The sequence below is a fragment of the Dermochelys coriacea genome, chromosome 19, assembly GCF_009764565.3.
Source record: "Dermochelys coriacea isolate rDerCor1 chromosome 19, rDerCor1.pri.v4, whole genome shotgun sequence".
Taxonomy (NCBI): Eukaryota; Metazoa; Chordata; order Testudines; family Dermochelyidae; genus Dermochelys; species Dermochelys coriacea.
The window spans coordinates 5,246,238-5,266,521 of NC_050086.2; the positions used below are offsets into that span (position 1 = coordinate 5,246,238).

General features: G+C 46.0%; 1 protein-coding gene across 2 annotated transcripts in view; it reads left to right on the forward strand.

The window, feature by feature from the left end:
* Positions 1-20,284, forward strand: part of CSMD2 (CUB and Sushi multiple domains 2) — a 567,571-nt gene that overhangs the window by 461,404 nt on the left and 85,883 nt on the right. For both annotated transcript variants that reach the window (XM_038377510.2, XM_038377512.2), the window contains 6 exons: positions 8,164-8,282; positions 8,387-8,456; positions 11,124-11,240; positions 12,987-13,196; positions 15,655-15,843; positions 20,105-20,282. In XM_038377510.2, the coding sequence (XP_038233438.1) occupies positions 8,164-8,282; positions 8,387-8,456; positions 11,124-11,240; positions 12,987-13,196; positions 15,655-15,843; positions 20,105-20,282 (883 nt within the window). The remainder of the gene's footprint in view (positions 1-8,163; positions 8,283-8,386; positions 8,457-11,123; positions 11,241-12,986; positions 13,197-15,654; positions 15,844-20,104; positions 20,283-20,284) is intronic.

Here is a 20,284-nt window from a genome sequence, read left to right on the forward strand (position 1 = left end):
TGCTTTGACATTGAGACAGTGGTGTGAGGCATCTGCTGGGCCACCAGCCCACCTGGCAGATTTCTGTCCCATCTGTTTCCTCCTCTCTCCATCCAGCCCATTGTTCCTAGCAGTGTACACATCTGTAGCCAGATGCCTCTCTCTCTCTCTCCATTCAGCCTGGGAGCACCCCGTGGTGAATGCTGTCACACAGGCACAGGGAAGAGGCTTGGGTGGATCAGCAGATGAGCGACTTGTTGTGGAATACATCAGTCTCCCACATGTGCCCTCTCCTTCTCCAGGGCAGGTCACCCTGGTGCTTCCTAGCACTTGTTTGATTATTGAGGGAGATCGTCAGAACTCTGAGGGGATCCCAGGCCCCCCTCATTGCACTTCTAACCCCTCCTCCATGCCTATCAACTCACTTGTAGGCATGTGCTAATCCAGCCAGTCACCACCAAATTCAGCTGTGGTTATTCCTAGCAATAGGACATCATGTCACCAGATGTGCCCATATCCCATGACTTTCTTCCCACCGGACTTTTTGTTTCTTTACTTGAGGAGACTTGCTTGTAGAGAGAACCTGCATTCTTTGGGACTGCTGTGACCAGCGGGCCAGGAACTGTCAAACCTGATCCATCTGGCGCATACTCGGGTGGTGGTGGTGAGATTGGAGGCATGATTAGAAAGGGTGGGTTTGACAGCTTTGATAGCCCAAGAGAGGTTGGTCATTTGGTATGAAGACTCCTGGGTTCTGACCCGTTTTCTTCTGCTGTGAGACCTTGAGTCATTTCACCACCCTCTGCCTCAGTTTTCCCTTCTGTGAAACGGGGATAAAAGCACCTCGCTCCTAATGGGTTCATTAGTGAAGCAGTACATTAATGTGAGGTACAACAGCGAGAATGACAGCAACTCCATGAAGTCAGCTGCAGCGGCACAGGAGCTAGCAAACAGAGCTCTAAACAGGGGAGTTTGAGTGGGAGTTCTGTTGGAGGAGAAGGTAGTTGTACTTGGTTTTGTATTTTTAGTATTTGTATTTGTGTGTGTGTGTGTAGGGGTTTTGTGCTGGGAGAGCAGCTGAGCCTGATTAGGGGGTGGGGCTTTGTGCTGAGAGAGCCGCTGAGCCCTGCCTAGGGGGTGGGGCTTCTGACTAGGGGCCCTATAAAGGTAGCCAGCCAGCCAGGCAGTGGCACGGGAGCTAGCAAACACAGCTCTAAATAGGGGAGTTTGGAAGGGGAGTTTGGCTTGTGGTGCTTGTTTGGGGTTTGCTTTTGCTGGGGGGGAGGGGTGGTCTTTTTGGTGTGGCTTGTGTTTCCCAGATTAACAGGACTTAGGTGGGAAGGAGATGACAGATACAGAGGCAGCTGTGGGAGTGACTCCTGTAGTGAAAGACACATTGAGGATGACTGGATGTGGAAGCTGTGGTATGTACATGATCCTGGAGGGGGGAACCGGTAAGAGTTTTGTCTGCATGAAATGCCATCTGATAGAGCTGATGGAGGAAAAGATCCGAGGTTTGGAGATGCAGGTGGAAAGTCTGGTTGAGTTTAGGAAGGGGTTTGAGCAGATGATGGAGCAAAGATATGAGGTATCTGAAGGGAAAAGCTCAGACTTACAGATGGAACCAGGGCTGGGGAATTTTGAGGAGAGACTGGATGAGGAAAGTGGTCAGTGGAAACATGTGACTCAAAGAACCAGGCAGAGAAAAAGACGGGCTAGTGAAGGAGAAATAGAGCTTAGGAACAGGTTTGCAGAGTTGGAAAATGAAGAAGGGGCTCAGCAGGTACTTGTTGAAGGTGGAAGGGTAAGGAAGAAGAGAAGAGAGGTTAGCCCTATAGAAAAAGGGGAAGAGTCAAGGGAGACTACACCAAATATGAGCCCCAGGAGGATACAGGATGGGTTGAAGAAGATTGTAAGGGAAAATAGGAATGGAAAGAACTTGCAGCCAGAGGGAACAGGGGAGAGACTGGAGAATAGCACTGTCACCAGGAAAAGGCAGGTCTATGTGATCGGGGACTCTTTATTGAGAAGAATAGACAGGCCTGTAACTAGAGCTGATCCTGAGAATAGAAGGGTGTGCTGTCTTCCAGGTGCTAAGATACGGGATGTAGACCTGAGGTTGAAAAGGATCCTAAAGGGAGTGGGAAAGAATCCCCTAATTATCCTTCATGTGGGAACAAATGATACGGCTAGATTCTCGCTGGAAAGTATTAAGGGAGACTATGCTAGGCTGGGGAAGACGCTTAAGGAAATTGAGGCTCAGGTGATCTTTAGCGGGATCCTTCCTGTTCCTAGAGAAGGGCAACAAAGGTCTGACAAGATTATGACTGTCAACAGATGGCTTAGGCAGTGGTGCTATAAGGAGGGCTTTGGGATGTATGACCACTGGGAGGCATTCATGGACAGAGGTCAGTTCTCTCAGGGTGGACTTCATCTCAGTAGGGAAGGAAATAGACTTCTAGGATCGAGGCTGACACAACTGATAAAGAGAGCTTTAAACTAGGAATTGGGGGGAGATGGATGGGAGATGTCCAGAAAATCTCCACGCCAGATTTTAGCATTGAGAGGGAAGCAGATGAAGTAAGAATGGATACAGCCATGGGTAGGAGAATGTATATAAGGAGTGAGGGCGGTGTGGATACTAGTCTAATAGGTTATACTGGATGTAGAATGACTGTGCCTAATAGGGTACAAAATGTGAGCGAGTCCAAACAGCAAAAATTAAGATGTTTGTACACCAATGCGAGGAGTCTAGGTAACAAAATGGAGGAACTAGAGCTACTGGTGCAGGAAGTGAAACCAGATATCATAGGGATAACAGAAACATGGTGGAATAGTAGTCATGACTGGACTACAGGTATTGAAGGGTATGTGCTCTTTAGGAAAGACAGAAACAAAGGTAAAGGGGGTGGAGTAGCATTGTATATCAATGATGAGGTAGAATGTAAAGAAATAAGAAGCGATGCAATGGATAAGACAGAGTCTGTCTGGGCAAAAATTACATTGGGGAAGAAAACTAGTAAAGCCTCTCCTACGATAGTGCTTGGGGTGTGCTATAGACCTCCGGGATCTAATTTGGATATGGATAGAGCCCTTTTTAATGTCTTTAATAAAGTAAATACTAATGGAAACTGCGTGATCATGGGAGACTTTAACTTCCCAGATATAGACTGGAGGACCAGTGCTAGTAATAATAATAGGGCTCAGATTTTCCTAGATGCGATAGCTGATGGATTCCTTCATCAAGTAGTTGCTGAACCGACTAGAGGGGATGCCATTTTAGATTTAATTTTGGTGAGTAGCGAGGACCTCGTAGAAGAACTGGTTGTAGGGGACAATCTTGGCTCAAGTGATCATGAGCTAATTCAGTTCAAACTAAATGGAAGGATTAACAAAAATAAATCTGCAACTAGGGTTTTTGATTTCAAAAGGGCTGACTTTCAAAAATTGAGGAAATTAGTTAGGGAAGTGGATTGGACTGAAGAACTTATGGATCTAAAGGTAGAGGAGGCCTGGGATTACTTTAAATCAAAACTGCAGAAGCTATCGGAAGCCTGTATCCCAAGAAAGGGGAAAAAATTCATAGGAAGGAGTTGTAGACCAAGCTGGATGAGCAAGCATCTTAGAGAGGTGATTAAGAAGAAGCAGAAAGCATACAGGGAGTGGAAGATGGGAGGGATCAGCAAGGAAAGCTACCTAATTGAGGTCAGAACATGTAGGGATCAAGTGAGACAGGCTAAAAGTCGAGTAGAGTTGGACCTTGCAAAGGGAATTAAAACCAATAGTAAAAGGTTCTATAGCCATATAAATAAGAAGAAAACTAAAAAGGAAGAAGTGGGGCCGCTTAACACTGAGGATGGAGTGGAGGTTAAAGATAATCTAGGCATGGCCCAATATCTAAACAAATACTTTGCCTCAGTCTTTAATAAGGCTAAAGAGGATCTTGGGGATAATGGTAGCATGACAAATGGGAAGGAGGATATAGAGGTAGATATTACCATATCAGAGGTAGAAGCGAAACTGAAACAGCTTAATGGGACTAAATCGGGGGGCCCAGATAATCTTCATCCAAGAATATTAAAGGAATTGGCACCTGAAATTGCAAGCCCATTAGCAAGAATTTTTAATGCATCTGTAAACTCAGGAATAGTACCGAATGATTGGAGAATTGCTAATATAGTTCCTATTTTTAAGAAAGGAAAAAAAGTGATCCGGGTAACTACAGGCCAGTTAGTTTGACATCTGTAGTATGCAAGGTCCTGGAAAAAATTTTGAAGGAGAAATTAGTTAAGGACATTGAAGTCAATGGTAAATGGGACAAAATACAACATGGTTTTACAAAAGGTAGATCATGCCAAACCAACCTAATCTCCTTTTTTGAAAAAGTAACAGATTTTTTTAGATAAAGGAAATGCAGTGGATCTAATTTACCTAGATTTCAGTAAGGCATTTGATACCGTGCCACATGGGGAATTATTAGTTAAATTGGAGAAGATGGGGATCAATATGAACATCAAAAGGTGGATAAGGAATTGGTTAAAGGGGAGACTGCAAAGGGTCCTACTGAAAGGCGAACTGTCAGGTTGGAGGGAGGTTACCAGTGGAGTTCCTCAGGGATCGGTTTTGGGACCAATCTTATTTAATCTTTTTATTACTGACCTTGGCACAAAAAGTGGGAGTGTGCTAATAAAGTTTGCAGATGATACAAAGCTGGGAGGTATTGCCAATTCGGAGAAGGATCGGGATATTATACAGGAGGATCTGGATTACCTTGTAAACTGGAGTAATAGTAATAGGATGAAATTTAATAGTGAGAAGTGTAAGGTTATGCATTTAGGGATTAATAACAAGAATTTTAGCTATAAGTTGGGGACGCATCAATTAGAAGTAACGGAAGAGGAGAAGGACCTTGGAGTATTGGTTGATCATAGGATGACTATGAGCTGCCAATGTGATATGGCTGTGAAAAAAGCTAATGCGGTTTTGGGATGCATCAGGAGAGGCATTTCCAGTAGGGATAAGGAGGTTTAAGTACCGTTATACAAAGGCACTGGTGAGACCTCACCTAGAATACTGTGTGCAGTTCTGGTCTCCCATGTTTAAAAAGGATTAATTCAAACTGGAGCAGGTACAGAGAAGGGCTACTAGGATGATCCGAGGAATGGAAAACTTGTCTTATGAAAGGAGACTTAAGGAGCTTGGCTTGTTTAGTCTAACTAAAAGAAGGTTGAGGGGAGATATGATTGCTCTCTATAAATATATCAGAGGGATAAATACAGGAGAGGGAGAGGAATTATTTAAGCTCAGCACCAATGTGGACACAAGAACAAATGGGTATAAACTGGCCACCAGGAAGTTTAGACTTGAAATCAGACGAAGGTTTTTAACCATCAGAGGAGTGAAGTTTTGGAATAGCCTTCCAAGGGAAGCAGTGGGGGCAAAAGATCTATCTGGCTTTAAGATTCTACTCGATAAGTTTATGGAGGAGATGGTATGATGGGATAATGGGATTTTGGTAAGTAATTGATCTTTAAATATTCAGGGTAAATAGGCCAAATCCCCTGAGATGGGATATTAGATGGATGGGATCTGAGTTACTATAGAAAATTCTTTCCTGGGTATCTGGCTGGTGAATCTTGCCCATATGCTCAGGGTTTAGCTGATTGCCATATTTGGGGTCGGGAAGGAATTTTCCTCCAGGGCAGATTGGAGAGGCCCTGGAGGTTTTTCGCCTTCCTCTGTAGCATGGGGCATGGTTGACTTGAGGGAGGCTTCTCTGCTCCTTGAAGTCTTTGAACCATGATTTAAGGACTTCAATAGCTCAGACATGGGTGAGGTTTTTCATAGGAGTGGGTGGGTGAGATTCTGTGGCCTGCGCTGTGCAGGAGGTCGGACTAGATGATCAGAATGGTCCCTTCTGACCTTAGTATCTATGAATCTATGAATCTAAGTCCAGCAACGATATGGCTATTGCCATTGAAGGCACCCAGATGCTACGGTGATGGTCAGCAGTATAAAACCCTGAGACGGATAGATAATCATGGTTCTCAGCTGAGGCATTGGCTGAACTATACTGGGTGCCACATTTTATGGTCAGGTTTCCAGACTGGGACAGGAAGTTTCCAGCTTGTATACTTAGGAACACCAGAAGGAAGCAGCGTGAGATGAGCTCATACGTAGTGTTTCTTCCACCTCTCCCCCAATCTGATCCCTTGAGAAATAACCCTTATCTCCGCATGCCCAAAAACCAGAGGGAAATTAGTGGACTTTAGCACCGAGGATGACTCGGTCACCCACTGCTCTGTGTGAGAAGTTATTCAAATCTGCTCTCACTATTCTCTGAAGGTCTGGAGATACAGCCACACATGTGGCCATGCGTGTTTTCTTGCCAGAAAGCATGACTCTGATGTCAGAAGGGGAGTTGCCATCAAACCCATGTCAAAGTTATTTCTTTTTTTTCCCCCCTTTCTAGTTCAGCCTCCAGAATGTAGTATTGAAGCAGAACTTTAGCTCTTGGAATGGTGCTGAAGGTTATCTTTTAGTGACAGCTGTTAGTGTGGAGAGTGAGGGAGGTTCTGGCAGAGAGCTGAGCTATGGTGGGCATGAGGTGACTGCAAACTACTGTCTTAGTGTTATCTCCATTCGGCGCCATGGAAGTGGGAGACGGGGGAATACATAAAGAGGAGAGCACCTCACCAGACATATGACCTCTAGGGTTGCTAATCCTGTTTGCAGTGGGCCTCATTCCCATTATAATTGTAGCCTGTAAGGAAACGGGATTGAGTAAAATCCTCATGGAATATTCGATTTAAACACTATCAGAGACCCAGATCTGTTACTGTTACCTGTCTCAAATGATAAATTCATTCCATAATTAAAGGGGGGAGGGGGCAGAGAGAGAAGGGAAAAATGCGATTGTACTGCCTCTGTCCCCAAAAAGGGTAAATTACATACAAGAAAAATAATGTACTTTTTGTACTACAAGCGTGACTCAAATAAACTGGAGTTTGTCAAGCAACGGACAACTGGGATTGGCTCCCTCCTCTTACAAATCAGACAAAACAAAATCTGATACAAAACCATGTACAGCAACATGAATACAAACACAATTTAACATTCTCAAGGGGGCTTTCGTTGCCTCAGTGCTTTGCTTTTCTACTCTTGGTTACTTTAAAGACTGATGTATTGTTCCTTATGTATAATACAGCAATTATTACACTGCTGACTAGCCCTGAGTCAGTGAGGTCTGATCAGTAGCATTCATGCCTGTCAACCAGAAGGTTACATCTTACTTATTCATATCCGACAAATACTCTCCCCAAGGGAAGTGTTGGGAGCCCGCTCTTGCAAGACGAATAAAATTGGACTGCATAAAGCACTAGAGAATAGAGCGTGGGGAATTATTAAGATACCAGAGAAAGCTGCCAAGGCCAGGAGTGTAAATGAGATGCTGAAGAATGGAGAAAGGCAATTAGGGTGGTGTTAGGAAGACGGGCACCATGGCATGGGCATATAGATCAGGTTTGGTGGCAAGAGAAAGTCGCACGGGATGCAGCACAAACTTCGTTTTAGGGATCCATCTTTCTTGCTAATGGCCCTTGGGAAGAGGTGTTGGCAGGTAAAAGTGTTCCCAGCCCAGAGGTACAGGGATTGTGTAGAGGAGGGTTTAGAACTAGGACCAATGGGGTAAAATGGAAGAAGGGTGAATTTGAGGTGACTATCGGGGAAATACGGCAGTGGTGACTTCTGTTAGACCCTGCAATGGTCTCCCAGTGGAAGTGATGGAAGTCCCATCACTAGAGGCATTCAAAGCTGGACTGAGCAAAGCATGCCATGATACATTATTCTTTGGGGGGGATTTCATAGGGAGATGGAGATGGCAAAATGGAGATTCTCCATCTGATTTCTATGGGGGAGGTCATTAGCAACCATTGAAGGGACACAGTGAGTTAAGCTTCAGATTCCCCTCTGTGGTTTATGCCCATTTCTGGCAGCACACACACTCAGTTGCATTGGATCTTTCTCAGTGTTTGCTCCTGTGGTCTCTCTCCCCCATGTTTGTCGTGTGTCTGTAAATATGATGTCCTTGTCCCATTGAGACCCAAGCTTCTTCCTTCTCTGCCTTTGCCATAGTTCACATTCCCCTCTCTTTGAGCTTTCAATTTCACTCTTTCTTTTTCACAGCCGTCGGCCTGTCCAGCTGTCCGGAACCCGCAGTGCCTGGGAATGGCCTGAAGATCGGAGAGAGGTACTTGGTTAATGATGTCATCTCCTTTCAGTGTGAGCCAGGCTATGCACTCCAGGTACTAGACACTTGCAAATCCAGAAGGTTTTTGTTTTCTGGACTTCAACATTGCTGTGAAACAAAGAAGCCCCAAATCTCCTAAACATCTTATTTATTTTTTAGGGGCACTCACACATTTCCTGCATGCCAGGGACCGTCCGGCGCTGGAATTATCCACCTCCACTTTGCATCGGTAGGATTCGTGCCCAGTTTAGTTGCTTCTATATGGTGTCCTCTTAAAATGTGGGGGAATAAGCGTGGGTGAAAAGGGAAGGACTGGTAGTACTGGGACTGGTGTCCAAAACAACAACAACCTGGTTTGGTTTGATTCACAAAACCTCCATCCATGAATCTACATCACAGAACCATCACTCCTGCGTAGAGGGAGAGCCATTCCCCCCACCTGTCATTCAGTGGTGTTCACCCTGCAGGAAAAGAAGAATGTTAAAGAACCAGACCCTCACCATGCTTCGTTCACCATTCTCGCCTAGGGTGATGCCCTGGGGAAAGGTGATGATGAGTGGCCAGCAGCATGAAAGGTGGTGGACCTTAGAGCTCATCCTGCTCCTGTTGAGGAGAACAAGTGTCAGGCCATTGACACAGGGCAGGAGCAGATACTGCAGAAAAAGAGGCATGAAGGCAGCTTGCAGGACATTTTGGGTTATTTTAAGGCAATATTTTGCTTTTTAACAACTCTAGATGTTTAATATTCATATTCTGCACTTTATGACTTTGCGAGAGAGACATTTATGCATTTAATAGCATTAGTTAATTAACAGTTATTTCAGGCCCCTGCTGCTCCAGCTCACATCATTTAGCTTTAAAGTAATTATAATAGCTGCTGGCTCTTTCATCTGATGATCTACAGGCCAGAAATAAATAGAGAGATCCTTACAGCAGAAATAAGTGAGCGGATGGACTCCTGCCAATGGGAGCTGCTTAGAAAGGAGCCAGAACCCCTTTGGCTCAGCATTATAGTCAAGGAATTCAGGCGCTGGGAACAGGATCTGCAGCCACAGGGAGGTCCAAGATTAATGCAAGAACAAAAAAATCTTATATTATCATTTCTATGATGTATTTGTGTTGGCATAGCACCGAGGAGTTCAGTCATGGACCAAGACCCTGTTGTAGACATTAGTGTCTGTACAGTGCCTAGCACAACGGGGCCCTGGTCCATGACTGAGGCTTCTAGGCGTTACCACAATGCAAATAATACTGGAGTTTGATCCAGATTGTCCCTTTAGTGTAGTGCTGGAAAGTTATGTCTGTGTGTCCATCCCTACACATGCCTGTCTACCTACCTACCTACCTCCCCACTTCTCTTCTCCTCCAAATCCCAGTGATGTCACTGGGGGGCGACCACTTTGCAGGACCCGGTCACGGCTGTTTTAATAAAGGAACACAGTGTGCCTCTGGGGTTGGGTTGTTCAAGCCCAGGAATCTAAAGCTGGATCCATATTTAAGCATCTTAAATAAGGGTATATCTCCACAGCCAGTGACAGCCCACGACAGCAAGTCTCTGAGCCCAAGTCAACGGACTTGGGCTTGCGCTTACCACACTCAACACAGCTGCGGAGACAGCACTTCTAAGTTGCGGCTCAATCTCTGAAGCCCACCCCCTGACTAGACTTCAGAGTCCAAGCTCCAGCCCAAGCCACTGTGTCTACACAGCTGTTTTTAGTGTGGTATCCTGAGCCCCATGAGCCTGAGTGTGTCGATTCGGGCTCAGAGGTTCACTGCCACAGGCTGTGTCGACCTGGTTTTCGGAGATGCTGAGCACCTGCACCTCCTTGAGTGAAAATCAAGCAACTTTTTTCTGAGTGAGTGTGTGTGTGTGTGTGTGTGTGTGTGTGTGTGTGTGTGTGTGTGCGTGCCCCAAGCATCTCCCAAGTTCACCTCACTGTAAAACCAGAGATTGGATTCTTCCTCATTCTCTCATTTCCAGACCATATACAAAAGCCCCCAAAGCACTGGAGAAAACATATTAATTCCCTGGCAAGGTTTGCTGACTGCTGTCAGTTTATTTAATCCAGGTGTTTTCCTTTTACATAATTTAAGAGCAGTTATGTTAAACAGACATCAAGGTGGGGGAAACCCTTACAAAAGAAGCATTGTCAGATGTGAGCATGCATAGTGAGATGCTGGACAAAAGGAAATCTGTACCTTCATTGAAAGACTGGATTAGGGATATGAGTGCATGTTATTGGAACATATTACAAGAGTAACGCAGAGGTCAGTCAGATAAGATGGTGTCTTGAGTTGAAATTTAATCTGATGTCTTCTGTAAACATCTTGTTTGTTTTGATGTTTGTGCATTGGCTTTTGTAGAGGTTTCATTTGAACCAACTGCATATACAAATTGTTTTGTATTTATAATTGTCCAGAGTTTGCTAAATATCATACCAACTGTTCCATCTTGATTTGGATCAAACGGAGGCATTCAGAATCACCGTAAGGGGCTAAACAGATTTCTTAGCTGTATTTTGTGCCTTATTTAAGGAAATGAAATTGTTACCACCCACAGGCCCCATTGGGTTTGATACTGCACATACTCATGGTAATAGGTGCCCCCTGCTTCTAACACCTTACAATAATGCTGTGACCAGAGCTGCTCAGAGGTATCGATCCAGTCACAGGATTAGAGCTATAATAGGTCAGACACAGAGGGCAGGAAAAAGATGCAACGTACTAGGGGGGTGATCAGGGTGATGCTTGGCAAATATCATGTTAGCTCTATGGTGAATTTTTATTTTCTTTTCCATAAAATAAATTTATGGTGGTAGCTGTCTCCCTGTGTAAATGGTAAGTGACCTTTCCCCAGATCCTTTCCATTAACATCAGGCCCCTGTCAATCTTACAGCCCAATGCGGTGGGACCGCAGAAGAGATGGAAGGAGTGATCTTGAGCCCTGGGTTCCCAGGAAACTACCCCAGTAACATGGACTGCAGCTGGAGGATCTCTCTGCCTGTAGGGTTCGGTAAGGCTGCCGGTTCTTCAGATGAACACTATTGTTTCTGGGTGCCTATTTCTGCTTGTGGCCTAAGTGATGGTAGACACTCAGGGGTTAATCTGGAAGGTCTCACTGCACCTGCAAATACAGCTGATTCTCTGGGTCACTTCTGAGTTTTCTGGACTGAAACTTTCCCCCTTGTTATCACACATGCCTCTGTATGTTGGGGTGCAGTCAGGAATGCAACAGCCTTGCCTCTCCCAGCACCCCATCTTATCCCCCAGATCATGGCTCGGCCACACACCAGAGCATGCGGAAAGGGGGAGAGATTTGCCTCGTGCTCTCCTTCTCCCTTCCTCATAGCACATCTGCTCAGGACACAGTCACAATCCATCCCCAAATAGTGCAGTGTAGGAACCCGAGCAGCACTCGGCTATTAGCTTGAGAAGCGTCCCTTATAGAACAATTGGAAGCCAGCTGAGTTGTTTAAAGGGCAAATCAAGATACAATTAGATCACCGTCTCCCACTAAGCGACGCCTGAATGCTAAACTCTCACGCTCTCTGTGCAAGCTGGGAGAGTTTGTCTGACTCATTTCTGTCAGAAACCTGGTCTTCACAAGGCAGTGGAAGTGATGATCCAGTCCCCAAGCTGAACTTATCCCTGAGAGAGCATTAATCTGAGTCAGTGGTTCTCGACCTGCGGCCCATGGGCCGCTTGCAGCCCAATCAGCACAGAGCTGTGGCCCATGTGACATCCTCAGGGCCATATAGGTAGTATTGGATGCGACCCACGTAACACATTCTGGGCCACATATGCAGCCCACACTGATAAATAGGTTGAGAACTACTAGTAATAGAGGGACTCCTCTCTCTCTCTCTGGATGGAGGTAAAGTAAGGTGTGAGCCTATTTCACGATGTGTGTGGCTAGAGGTTTGGACATAAAGGGTGTGTCATACACTGTCCACTAAGCCATGTTTGTGAGACTCGGGCTTGTGGACTCACTGTTTCCATGCCCAGGCTTGACCGTCCAGGCTGCTTTGTAAATCTGGATTTGCAATTGCTGGACCTGGGTCTTTCAGCCATGCTAACATGTCCATACTGCACTGCACAGACCTACTGACCTGGGTCTACAGCGTGACCTGCATCCACACTACAAAGTGACAGGGCTTGGATCCGAGTCACAGCTGGACTCAGGCTCTCACCCATCCAGCTAACCGGATCCTAGGACCTGGGTCCTGCGTGCTTGCTGACCCGAGTCCGATGGATTTGTGTGTAGTTGGGCTCACACCCAAGTCAGAGCCTGAGCCTAGTGTACAATGTAGACATACCCAAAGGGCCTATGTTCTTAAGCAGTCGTTCCCACTGAAACAGTGGGGTGAATGATTTTTAAAAAGAGTACGAATGTTCAACGCTCCAACACTCAACTGCTGAGTGTCCACTTGGCCTGCTCTGTTGCAGCACCCCACTGAAATAACAGGAATGATAGAGCTTAGCTGGTACAGTCAGTATAGCAGATGCTCTCTGTCTGGACGTTCCTGGGACATTCAGCAGCACAGCAAATGTATTCTACCTGCATATAAACAGGTTCCTTCAGTCCACCTGCATGCACCTGGTACATTCACCATCAGGCTCATTCTGGCATCAGACACTTGATGAATATAGTTCCAGGTCCTGCTGCTTGACCCACCAGTATTTGCCGATTTCCGAACTAGCAGACTGGCTTGACCGTTGCATTCATTTCTTCTCCTCCTCCTCCTCTTTTCCTTCTCAGGCACCCACATCCAGTTTCTGAACTTCTCCACCGAACCGAACCACGACTTCATTGAAATCCGGAATGGACCTTACGACACCAGTAATGTGATTGGCAGGTTCAGTGGTACTGAAATCCCAGGCTCCCTGCTGTCGACGTCACACGAGACGACCGTGTACTTCCACAGCGACCATTCGCAAAACAAGCCAGGATTCAAGCTGGAATACCAAGGTAACAAGGCCACTAAACAAGCAGGGAGGGAGAGTCCTGTCCCCAGGGCTGGCAGTGGAGAGGGAGCAGACGAAACAAGAGCTGCTCTTGTGTTGAATTAGTACCATGAGGACATAATCCAAATTAGTGGAAAGGTGTTACATGAGATCCATACTTAATCCTAATAGCTGGGTTCCGTTTATCCTGCTGTTGCCTAAGGCAAATAACAAATGTTCCCGTAGTGCTTTGTAACAGTGAAATGCCTCAGAATTAATTCTGGCCAGACTCACTTTGATCTTGGCTCTCTAGACTGTCATGCGCCGTAAGAAGTCGTCCCCGATGGACACAACTTTGCCTTGGAATTTTGTAGGTGCTCGTCTTTCAGGGTCAAAAGTCAAGTTTGGATCTTGAAAGCTCCTCTCTGTTTCCTAGAGCTGTGATGCGCTCTTGATTTGTGCTGAGATGGGTTGTGGAGAGGGGAACTGGGCATTTAAAAGAAAGAGGTGCAATAGTTTAATTGAATATTCATATGCCATGGCGCTGGGCATGGTTTGAGAATCTTAACCGAGAATGAGAGTGGGGGCAGAGAAAGAAATTAGCACCAATTAATAATAAGCAAACCCTGGCCTAAAGTTTCACAAGTGACCAGTGAATTTGAAGAGCCTCTGGTTTTGCATCCTCAGCTTGAGATCATCTTACAGGGAGTCCTGATTTTCAGGGGAACAGGACTCAACTGTCTCAAAATCAAGCCCTGTTTAAGGTGTCTTAAGTCAGGCACCTGAAAAATTGAGCACCCCAGATCCCTAGTTGCTGTTAAACATGTAGGCCCCTGAGCAGTGAATTCCTGTGAGTCTGTGAAACCCTCTGGGCAGGAGCTCTCTGGGTGTTTCTTGTTGAAACTTCTCAGAGTGGATTTTCTGCTTTCGGAAGGCGCTGGGTTGACAGCCCTGGATGCTGGGCTCCTTGGTTCGTCCAGCTGCAGCATGGGCAACAGCAGTGCTGTTTCCCCTCACAATGTCCCTTGACCAATGTGCCTTTGGAGCGGCTGTCTCTCAGATTGTTGAGTATCATGGCTCATTCGCTTGTTGGCCTCTCTGCTGAGGGGCATGTTGGTCGTTGCAATACACTGGCAGCCTCACTAAAAGAAGCCAAGAGCTGAGCAGACCAAAGAAGCAGATTTCCATTTATATACCTAGAAACAGCCGCATTTCAATATGTACTTCAAGGGGAATGGGTCAGTGTATATCTGAGTCTGCAGGGCTGTCAATCCGGAGCTCTCGTGAGTACTACATTTCCCAAAACACTCGGCCTTCTCTGCATCCCCGTCCTTGGGGAATTAGAGCATTGAAGGGACCAGGTGTTGTGCAGGGGAGCTGTGTGTTGTGTAACAAAGGAGATGGACTTCAATGTGCCGCAGCTGGGAGCCAAGTGATCCTGCCACCACAGAAGAGGCAAACTATGAGTGGAAAAGGCAGAGCATATCTCTCTGTCCCTGCGATGCAGCCAAAGGGCAGACTCCCCAGAAATAGCACTAAAAGCAGCTACTCAGACCTAATTGAAAACATTAATTTTCCTTTGGCTTTCCCGTGCGTGTACCATATAACTCATGCGCTGTTGTACGATTTAGGGGAAAAGCACAGTCCAAAGCACCATGGGTAATCTCATGGAAATGGCTATGAAAATTAGATCTGGCTGTGATGATCAATAATAACTCATTGTGTCAGGCAGCGCATGTTAGACAATTGCCATCCATTTATCACCAAAACCACTTCCATTTTGTTGAAAAACCAGGTAGATTTCCCCCATTAGAAGCGAGCTATAGGTTGACTCTGTGGACATAGGCCTCATAGAGACAGGATAAACCAAGAGTGGGGCCCATTGCTTCGTGACCACGCCTGCCACAAGTAGCAGGATTTTCTAATCACTATCGATCAGAAGAACATTTGGCTCTTTAAACCCTTTATAGAGTCACCACACTTAAAAAAAACAAAAAAAAAACGAAACCAAACCAAAAACGTCAAGCATTGTGAAGAATCTAACGGTGGCATTCTGGCCCCACTGCAGTCAATGGCAAAATTCCCATTGAATTCAGTGGGGCCAGAATTTCACCCGAAATCCCTAATCATGCCAAGGGGTAGATTTTTTTATGTGAGAATTGCCATCCCGGATCAGAACACTTTTATATAGCTTCAAGTCCTTCTGGTCCTAAATCCAGCTATGAGGCAGGGAGGAAAGGGGTATTTACTGCCATAGGACATGCATTTATCGAGGGATTTTTGTCCATTGGGGTGACATTTTGGCCGTCACTCCCATGCCCTGTTTCCTCTGCACGCATTATACCTCCATCCTCTAGAGCAACAGCCAAGATATGGTGAGGACGGTGGCTCTAGCACTACGAAACCCTTGGCAGGAGGGGAAAATGACTCCAGCCCTTAGAGGAAAGCATGAAATACAGAACGTCTCCTTGTTGTATTTCCAGCCTATGAACTCCAAGAGTGTCCCGACCCTGAGCCTTTCGCCAATGGCATTGTGAGAGGAGCCGGTTACAACGTTGGCCAGTCTGTATCTTTTGAGTGCCTTCCTGGATACCAGCTGATTGGCCACCCAGTCCTGACATGTCAGCATGGGACCAATAGGAACTGGGACCACCCACTGCCCAGGTGTGAAGGTACGACTTTATCGGGTCATCTTTGAATATCATGGGGATTTTCTGGGTAGCCTGAGGAGTCTGCTCAGTACTGGCTTCTTGTAACTTGCTTGCCTTCGATTTTGATGGATCAGCTGGAAGGAAAGAGGAAATGACATTGCCTTGGTATTTTAAATCCACCTTCTTTCTAGGTCAAAGCCCAGATTGCTGACTCAGGTTCATTCAAACTCGTATGCAGTCTGGCTTTGTGCCGATGCTGATTAGTGGGAAGGGAAGAAGCTCAGAACAGCAGCTCTGGAGGATCCAATAGAAGAGATAAAAATATGGTCTGCAGTTTCTTTATGTTATATGCATGTGGTCCTCGAGGGCATAGCTCTTTCTTTCCTAAGCCTTTATGTAGCATTGCTGTGCACTGTTTAACAGCTGCTTTGTCTCACCCCAGAGCCAGCTACATTGCATTGTAGTTTGTACAGGCCATGGCCCTTTACATTTGTAAAACCTAAAGTGCTTTGTGATCCTACAGGATGCAAGTTTCTCTGGAAACACAAGCTGCTGCTAGAGACAGGCCTGAGCTGTGTCGTACAGATACAGGTCTCGACCCTGGTAGTGTTAGGATCAGTGAGTTGGGGTCAGCCCACTTTGGGAGGTGTGGGCGAGTGGCAAAATTCACACCCAGACCTTGGTTCATCTTCCAAAGTTAGGGTGTGTTTGTAGCTGGGGTTATGATTCAAGCCCATCTCTGGCTAGCAGAATTTTGTTCTTTGCTTGTTCCGTTGCAGACTGTCAGTGGGAGTAGTGCTTGTGCAATAAGGCAGTATATGGCCATGAGAAAAATATGCCTACTGAAGCAGTGCTGAAAGTGCTGAGCACTTAAAGCGCCCATTGTCAGATCCTCTTTGAACTAGGTCCATAGCACCTGTCTTCCATGGATAGAAGTGGGCTTCATGGATAATAATTATCTAATCCTCTCAGCTCCATTGCCTTGTGTATTATTATTAATTCTATTGTACAGTTGAGGGAAGCTGAAACACAAAGCATTCAAGTGACTTGCCAATGGTCACTCAGCAACGCAGTGGCAGAGACAAAAATTAGAACCCAGATCTCATCCATTCTTAACCTCTCCAGGGACAATGGCTCCACATTGAAAATGCATTGATTTGTCTTCTCTGCAAGCTCCCCACAGAGCACGTTTCCCTGAGCGCTGCCACGTGGCAACTTCAGAATCTGTGCTCCCTGCTTATGCTAAGAAACCATCATCGTTTTGTTGATTTATTAACCCCTGAGAAATTACTGCCGGCTCTTGGACAGGTTTATGGCCACATACGGCCAGCATTCTCTGCCTCATTTTCTTTCTATTTTTTTTAACTTTTCCTTCTTTCCCAGCCTGCTATTTCATGCTGACACTGAGCCTGATTAGAACAGTGTTTTATTATTCTAAATAAGTTTTGCCTTTTTCCCATTAAAACACCTATCAAAGTCAGAACTTTATGATGTGTCGGAGCAGCTAAATAAATAAGGTAAAGAACTGGGGCTTTGATCAGCTCCGCACTTTGTGTTTGCAACACCCAGTACTGTGCTGAAGTAAATTTAATCACCACCACTGTGCTGAGCCCCTGCTGAGAAAAGATCCTTGCAGCTATCAGGCTTCAGTGGTAGGATTGTGTCAATGCGCAGTCTGGTCTCCCTTGCGCAGCGATGGCTGCATCACTAAAATGCTGCTGAATCTTTCCCTGTTGGAGGTAGAATTCTTTAATGATCTTAGCAAGAGTCTTCATTTGCAAGACCTGTGTCTGCAGCTCTGATTTCCAAGAGTGGTTTCAGGATGTTAGCCGGAGCGAATGGCTTGGTGTTCTTGACATCAAGTCTGAAATGTGTAGTTTCTCTGTTCAAACCCCAGCAAGACTATCTTGGCCTTTCATCGTTCCAAGAGAGAGAGATTGAGTTCTGTGCAGTTTACTGTAGAGGGGTCTTTTATATGAAACCTTAAGAAGTGCAAGCCTGGTTATTGAAGATTCCCCCTGTAAGCAAGATGGCTTGTACCAGTCTCTTTGGACCAGTTGCTCCCAAACTTGTCTTGTATTGGGGACCTGCGTTTGTTTTTCTCTTTTGAATCAAGACTCCTTAGCCCTAGAGGACATAAAATGTAGAGGGCCACATCCTCAGCTGGTGTCAGTTTACTTCAATGGAGCTCTGGTAATATACACCTGCTGCCGATGTGGCTGAATATCCACCCATTAGCGCTCCGTCCTGCAAGGTACTGAGCTCTAGCTTCAGGTGCATCACACCCTCAACGCTTGTTGACTTCACTGTGCCTTGAAGGTAGCAAGAGCGAGCCCCTAAGGTATTTAAATAACCAATCTGCCCACATTTTCCATCCAGCCCTGTCTTTCATCCCTGCTTGCTTTCTTTAGCAAGAACCCTGCTACACCACGAGGAAGGGAATACAAAGCAATTGGCATGTCCTACAGTACTTCTAAATGTGATGCTTCAGGGGCTACATACTTAGGCACAGTAAGAGGTGGTTAAGTCCAGTTGTGGGGGGGGAGTGTTTTTGCTGAGGAGTCACTGTGTACACTGGATTGTTAGCACTCTTAATATCATTGCAAATGCTCCCTTTCCAGATGCTTTCTTTCTTAAACACAACCACCAATCGCTTCTATTTTTGCATAGAAGCTGTCCGTGAGTAACAGTTGCCCTAGTCCATCAATCTCCCCTTCCCATGCAGGTCACAGTGGAAAGTCCATTTAACTGTAAGAGAAGTAGTGATTTTGAAATAAATCAGTATAGGCTGAGATTTCTAACGCTACTGAAGGGATTCCCTTGGGAATCACTGGGTTGCACTGTTTTTATTACAATTGAGATGAATTGAGCATCCCAATCTCCAAGATGGTTTTGAAAATCTCATCCTTGTTATATAAAGTAAGTGTGTGTGTGTGTGTGTGTGTGTGTGTGTACATGCACACTCTCACTTGGACTGCTCACGTGAATAGGCAAAGCGGGATTAGGCACTAAATACACAGGGCCTGCCTCAGATCTGATTTACACTATTAATTAGAACTAACTCCCTTGAAGTCAATGGAGCGACTCCGGCATGAAACGCTGTGTGTAACTGAGGAGGATCAGGCGCACAAGGTGGAGAGACAGTCCTGTCTGCAGGGGGCTAATCACGCTCTGCAAATCCACCAGCGCTGTTCCAAGCAGATTGGAAAACGTTTTGTACCAGAAATCGTGCATCCTAAAGAGGCAGCATGATGCAGTGGGTAAAGCCTAGATGTGGGACTCAGGAAGCCTGGGGTCTATTCCCTGTCTGTCACTCATCGGCTGTGTGTCTCTAGGCAGGTCACATCACCTCTCTGTTTCCTTCCCATTCTTTGTTTGTCTCGACTGTTTAGCTTACAAGCTCGTGTGTGTGTGTGTGTGTGTGTGTGTGTGTGTGTGTGTGTGGAGCATCCGTCACAGTGGGTCCCAGATTTCAATTAGGGTATAGGTGCTGCTGTCATGCAAATAATAACTACTAATAATCCCCACCCCTGCTCTCAGATCCGCTCTCTAAAACATCAGCTGTTCAGCAGTTCTGGCCCAGGTCGTGATATTTATGGTTGGATAGTTTTGCCCACTGACAGGTTCAGGAGCATGCTGTTTCCCCATGGATACACACAGCTGGTGAGCTCTAGTCCCTGTACTGGAGCATGAGGTGTGGTTTCTCTGTGCACCTGGCTGTCAACTGGGTACCAAAAGCCTCTGATTGTTTCCGCCCAGCCCTGAGGCACTAAGCAGGGTTTACTGTAACAGGATGGAGCTGCAAAGTTTGGGACAGGATCCACAGATTCCTAATGTGCATATTGGGTTCAGTCCAGGGTTTTGGGTTGGATCCATGTGTAATCAGAACCACTGTCTTGTCTAGTTGCTCTAGCTCTGTCATCTCTTGTATTTGTTGAGACCAGTCATTGCAGCCCCTCAGTGCTGGCTTATTCCCTGTTGACACTGTGGAGTTTAAATCTTGCCTTTATCTTGAGCCCTCTGGGCTGAGGAGAGCTGGGAGCTATAGTTAGAGATCTGGATCAGCCTCTGATTCTCAGATCACCCCTGAATCGTCCTCTAGAGCTGAGAAGCAGATCAGCATCATTGGGCACAGGAATGAGTCATGCATCCATCTCTGCTCAACTGGAGGGAGGAGGTTCACCGCAGGGGGAGGAAGGGAGGGAAGGCAAAGAGGGGCAGGGAATCCAGGAGGGGTTTGTTAATTGTACTTGTGTTACTGTTCGTTGTTAATTCCATGCAGTACCATGTGGAGGAAATATCACCACCCAGAATGGCACCATCTACTCCCCGGGCTTCCCCAACCAGTACCCCAATTCCCAGGACTGCGCCTGGCTCATCACGGTGCCTGTAGGGTGTGGGATTCATCTCAACTTTACACTGCTGCAAACGGAGCCCTACAATGACTTCATCACTATCTGGT